This window comes from Delphinus delphis, chromosome 4 (assembly GCF_949987515.2).
Source record: "Delphinus delphis chromosome 4, mDelDel1.2, whole genome shotgun sequence".
Lineage (NCBI taxonomy): Eukaryota > Metazoa > Chordata > Mammalia > Artiodactyla > Delphinidae > Delphinus > Delphinus delphis.
Genome location: NC_082686.1, coordinates 126707478 through 126713477, shown reverse-complemented (window position 1 = coordinate 126713477; position 6000 = coordinate 126707478). Strand labels below are relative to the sequence as shown.

Here is a 6000-nt window from a genome sequence, read left to right as displayed (position 1 = left end):
AATTAATTGCCAATATATGTGTGTGTGTGTGTGTGTGTGTGTGTGTGTGTGTGTGTGTGTGTATTCTTCCTACCTCTAATGACACTCCTCTTCTCTCCCCACCAAAAGCAAAAACAAAAATAAAAACACATCAATAAATGAACTTCTCAAGTTGCTGAAAATTTACCATAGGAGCCAAGCCCGTTTCTGAAAGTTTCAACTCACCCAATCAGACAAAAGGCAGAGGAGAGGGGAGGCATTCATCAAGTTACACGGAGGACTCCATCTGTTATCTTAGACCTCTGTTACCAAGGGACACAAGAGGAGCTACTTGAAGGCAGTTTGAAAGAGTTTTATTTTACAGATTCTTAGTCCAAAGATTTCAAATTAGAAGCGGCGGCAGAAAAGGAGAAAAAAAACAAGTAAGCGTGATGAAGCCACCTTCATCCTGGCATTCTGACATTTAACCTGGTGAGAAACACCATCGATGGTGAAGTTGCCTTTTCAGCAGGGTTCTGTCTGTTCACCTTCCATAATAAATGCAGTCAAAGGGGCAGTCACTTCTCATCGGTCACAAAGGTCTGGTTTTTGAACCTCACCCTCACAAGAGCCATTTCTCATCATGCCAAGCCAACAGAAGAAAGTCATTTTTTGCATGGCTGGGATGTTAAGCTTTGTGTGTGCCCTCGGAGCTGTGGCAGCCCTGGGGACACCTTTGTGGATCAAAGCCACCTTCTTCTGCAAAACTGGGGCTCTGCTCGTCAATGCCTCGGGGCAGGAGCTGGACAAGTTCATGGGCGAGATGCAGTACGGGCTTTTCCATGGAGAGGGCGTGAGGCAATGCGGGCTGGGAGCAAGGCCCTTTCGGTTCTCATGTAAGTAACTATTGCATTTGAATTATTTAATACTTTAGGCGAACTCTTCCAAGTGTTGCAAGAAATTATTTTTAAGAGCCTGGCCCTGTCTATTGCAGGATGTTTTAAACAGGTATGAACTACTTGAAATACCCAGGTCTCTTCTGGACGGTTTCTTCTTCCTAGTTTTTATTATTCCATTCTTGCTATTTTTCTTATGACAATTTATAGTTCGTGAGTTGCCAGGGAATTAAACTTTTTGAAAAGACAAGCAACTAAAATTCTTAAATATTAATATTTATGTAAGAAATTATGGGCTCCGTTTTTAAAAGGGAGGAACTTGTGCGACAGGAAAGCTGTAAGAGATGATCTTGGTTTTGTTCTTTAAAAAAGAACCAGTGTCATGGGCTCCTTAACCAACTCTAGCTGCTTTCCCCCCTTGCACAGAACTTTGTTTCCTGTCTACACCCTTATTTTCCCTCCTAGGAGCTTTGCTGTTGAAAAATATTCTTTTTTTTTTTTTTCCTTACCCAATTTGGATCATTTGACTGTAGAAATTTAAAATGATATGCTGTGCTAACTGAGAAAGAATTAGAAGCCTGTTTAGGATAGAAAATTTGCCACTGATTAACCTTCGAATCACGTACAGAATGTGAGACAGATTTTCCTGTCGCGATATTTGTGAAATGGAAGTGTTACCTGTAGTATTTACAACCTGTTTATCTTAAGAAGAGAATTTTTAAAAAATTACCATGTGAATAGGCAACTCATTAAATGAAAATTAATAAAAAGTCATTTGTTATATCTCTCCTAGTGCACATTCAGAAATTATTATTATTTCAAAAGGGCTGGTTTGGAACAATCTTATGAAGACACAGCCAGGAAATTACTGCATAAATCACTCTTCAGGAAAGGAGGTTACCAAGTGAGGCATTTAAAATGAATTATTATGTTGCCTGGGTATTTTTTTTCTAGCATAGGTAGAAGGCTAAATTAATTGAATTTATTATTAACGTATGCAGTGTCTAATTAAATTTCAGTGCTGGCCTATTTATATTTCTGCAACATTCCTGACAATTTCTTAGCAGTCATTGGACACCAACCTTCAACTCACAAAGGCTGTTAAGTGATATGAATTTGCATAGGGCTCCAGAAAATCCCCAAGAATTAGTCTTCAGCTTTTCAAGAAATTATCATCTACTAGATTTGATGAAGTGGATACCCACCCTTTTCACTGCATGGCTTTAGTTCATTAAGGTAATGGGGCTCTTAGAGTTGCTTAGCTTCCCTTAGGGGGGAAAAAAAGAACAAAGCAGAATGTCACGTGATTTGCAACTGTATTAAAAAACAAAAAAGGAAAAAAGATGAGTGAACCGATTTAACCATGAGTCATTGGCAGCTAAAGTGTGAGTAACGCTTCTCACAAATGAACTTAGACAAAAGCAGGGAGCCTACAGGGGACTTTTCTGGAGCTTCTGCATTTTGTACAATGAAATGAAGATAAGCTTCACTCATAGCACAGGACATGTTCCAAAACGATATGTCTTCTAAACACTTACTTCACGGTAAGTGCTATGCATATCTTGTCTCATGTAATCCTCACAGGGCCACAGTCCTCTCTGGTTCAATGAAGGATTTTTTGTGGCTGTGTCCCACGCCGGCCCTGTCTGTAATGAAGCTGTTCTAATCAGGTGCCCCTTTGCCTTCTGTGAAGCCTCACAGAGCTGGTGGGGTTTAAACAGTACCCTACCCTATCTCACAGGATTGCATTAGTCCCCATGATACTCTTAACATCTTCCCCAGCCTAGTGAAGAAAATCTTGCATTGGACGGTGCAGATTTAGTTGGAGGTTTACTCTGAATAAATTGGGCATTGACAGTGTCCTTATTCTACATGAATTTTTGCTTGGTTCTGCTGTACAAGTTGATGTGTGTTATTTTTATGTGCAATGTATGTGTCCCTCTTAAAACCCAGATGTATGGTACAACGTGAGGATGAAGAATGGACCAGAAAAATAGTTAGGTGATGTTGTCATATTTGTTCCTATTAAATGTTCCCTATTGACCATTCTATCTCTTTTAATTATAACAAACATCTTCCCTGCCAGCATGCACAATTATGCTGGGAAAACTTCTGCCTCGTTTACTCTGGCTGATTCTCATCCATTTATGGGTCAGTGATTCATCTTCTAGAGGTCACTAGCCTTCCTACCTAGCACACAATTTCATTCATTATAATGAAGGACTGTTTTTCTTTCTAGGCAACACAACTTGGTCGGCTTAGTTTTTCCTGATATGTCACCCGTAAAATTTTAATGATGATGTTTCAACTCTAAATGTAGTCATCAAGACAAAAAGTACTGGTTTTTGAGCGCAGGGTGTGTGGGTGTGTTTCTGTTTTGGTTTGAAACAGTGCAGAGCGTCATCAAAATATGATACCCAAGAATCATATGGTGTCAATCATTCCTAGATACGCTGATCTCTTCATTGCCAAGACAGTTCAATGAGCTGGGGAAAACATATGGAATTTTTTTTTGACATGCGAAAAATAAAATTTAACCAATCACGTATCACAGCTCGCAACTTGAGTCATACTTTCTAAAGCATCTTGGACCTTATGATGGAAAATTTGGAAAAAGCTTAGAAGAAATTTAGCTGACTTCACGTTTTAGAGAAGCAGAGTTTCTTGACCAAATGAGGCATATGACCCAGACAGCAGAGGGAATGTTGAAACTACTTCGGTGAGCAAGCAGGTGGCTTCTCAAACGTATTTTGGCGTAGAATAGTTGGGATTCAGGGTCTCTGTGACCAACACTGAGAGTTGGCACTCTGTCTCCATGGTCCCCTGCAGGTGTGACTCCTGTCTCCTGCTGTTCCCACCTGTTCCAGGTGATCAACTTGCATCTCTCCCATCACCCTACCTACACATGGCAGAGCTGCAAAGGTCTTTGATGTACCTCCTTCTAGTAACAATGCCTATCTCTCCCCTCTTCCTTAGCGCACCGCCTGTGTGGAAGCAGGCACAGCGCAGGTAGGAGGGACACCTATTGAGTTTGAGGAAGACTACCTGGTAGGAGGGAGGGGGGCAAGGAAGCCACCTGTACTGTGTCACCCAGCATGCAGGGCCCCTCTGGCCTTTTAGCTCGGGGTGTGGGGGAGGGGCTACTGTCTAGTCTCACTCACCCATTGAAACAGTCCAGCTAATAGTGATGTTGTTTTCCTCCCATTGGGGGGAAAAAGTGATTAGTGGGATAGCAGATCGTAATGTTTAGGAAACACTAGCATGAAGGGGAAAGCCAAATTCTCACAGTTATATCCTTTCCAGACCTTAATGTTCACTCTGTTATTTCAAATCACCTTGTACTAAAAGTGTCTGAGGATGTGTGTTTCACTGCAAGGAGAAACGGAGCCCCAAGAAGGCAAGGGGATGTGTATCCCTCAAACCATCCCGTTTCTCCCTCAAACCAGGACCTAGCATGACGTCTGTCACAAAGGGATACTTAGTAAATGTTTAAGCCATTTGCGATGCAATTTGCCACTCGCTGGAGGTTAGACTTCCAGCAAATTATTTCACTTCGTTGGTTTTCAGTTCTTGCATCTACAAAATGGGAGGTGAAACTAGGCTATTTCTAATGTCTCTTCCAGTTCAAACACTCTATGATCTGTATAACAAGGGGCTGGCTGTTCTAGACAAGGCCCTTCCAGCTTTAAATTTGCATGACTCTTCTGGCTTCAGTTGCTTGAAACCCCCACTGACAGATTTTCGCCACCATCATTAGAAGTGGTGAGTTTTGTGTGCCTTTGCTCTTTCGTTTTCAAAGCTCCTGATTTTTAAAGTGAAGTATTCTGAGATACCTACCATTTATTAGGACCCAGATGAATTTCATTATCAAAGTGAATGCTTCTCTTTTTTTCCCCCCCTGTCACAACCTTTTACTTTTTGTGTAGAAAATTGCAGGTTAAAGAAGGAGAAAATGAAAAATGGGGAATTCTGGAATTCTAAGGAAATGGGTTAGTGGGTTCCAAAGAGCAGGAACAGCCATAAACACTCAAGTAATTAAGAGAGAATTATTGAGAAAGCAAAAAAAGGAGAAAATCAAAAGGCAGGGAGAGGCGGCCCTACTTGCTTCCGTTTTTTTCTTTCATTTTTCCTAAAACTCCTCTTCCATTCTCACTGAAAAACTCCTCTTTCCTGAATCTGATTTCATGAACTGGTAATGGCAAGAAATGAGGAGTGACTAGTATATTTAACACTCCACAGGTAGTCTTTACCCAAAGGCAGAACTTAAGCAGAAATTATCCTCAAATTAGCGAGAAATATGGAAAAGGTGTTTTTGAGAAAAGGCACTTCTGGCTCTCCTTGGCTAGTACAGGACAAGAACATTTATTTCTCTCTCCTCCCTAACAACTACCTCTAATATCCTTACCAGAAAAATAATCCACAAAATCAGCCTTCTTTGACAATTGTAATTTTGCATATATGTGTACACACACACACACACACACACACACACACACACACACACACCTTCCTTCCCTTTAAATTACCCTCCACTCTAACAGCCAGTAAAGCCATTGACCTGGGCTTTCCTGAGAGATGAAGTAGAGGCTGACATTACGGGGCTGCTTCTGAGGTTCTATGTGGCAGGTCCTCAGTGGAACTTCCAGAACTTAACCCTGGAGTGTGAACTTTACCTGTTGGAGGATGACTCCTAAATTGTCCTCACAATTTGCTGCTCTGCCTTCTCTTTTGGTCTCTGAGGGTGACTCATCGTCCCCAAGGACTTTCAGACAATCCAAAAGAAAAAAATACTAATTTCAGCTGCCCGATTATTGGGTGTCTCACGGGTGCCAGGCATTTTGCAGATATGAACTCCAACCCTTACACGGGAGATGTTATGATGCTACTTCTCTTGAACAAATATAGAAACTGGAAACTCAGAGAGATCACAAAACCTTCCCAAAGACACAGACCTAGTAGGTAGCAGACCTAGGATTGAAATTCTTGATCTGCTCATTCCTCTGCCACATTCTGTCTCCTTACGATACGCAAAAAAGGATGCAAAGAGTTGAGGAAAATGTAAGAGTAGGACTCAGTTTCACCACCTATTTAAAATATTATGTTGGGTTGGTGAGGGTGTGGAGAAAAAGGAACCTTTGTGCACTGT

At 41.3% G+C, this 6000-nt stretch overlaps 1 protein-coding gene across 2 annotated transcripts in view; it reads left to right on the top strand.

Moving 5' to 3' along the window:
- The first annotated feature begins 601 nt into the window (after positions 1–601).
- CLRN1 (clarin 1) overlaps positions 602–6000 on the top strand; it is a 38789-nt gene continuing 33390 nt past the window's right edge. For both annotated transcript variants that reach the window (XM_060010090.1, XM_060010089.1), the window contains exon 1: positions 602–854. In XM_060010090.1, coding sequence (XP_059866073.1) covers positions 602–854 — 253 coding nt within the window. The remainder of the gene's footprint in view (positions 855–6000) is intronic.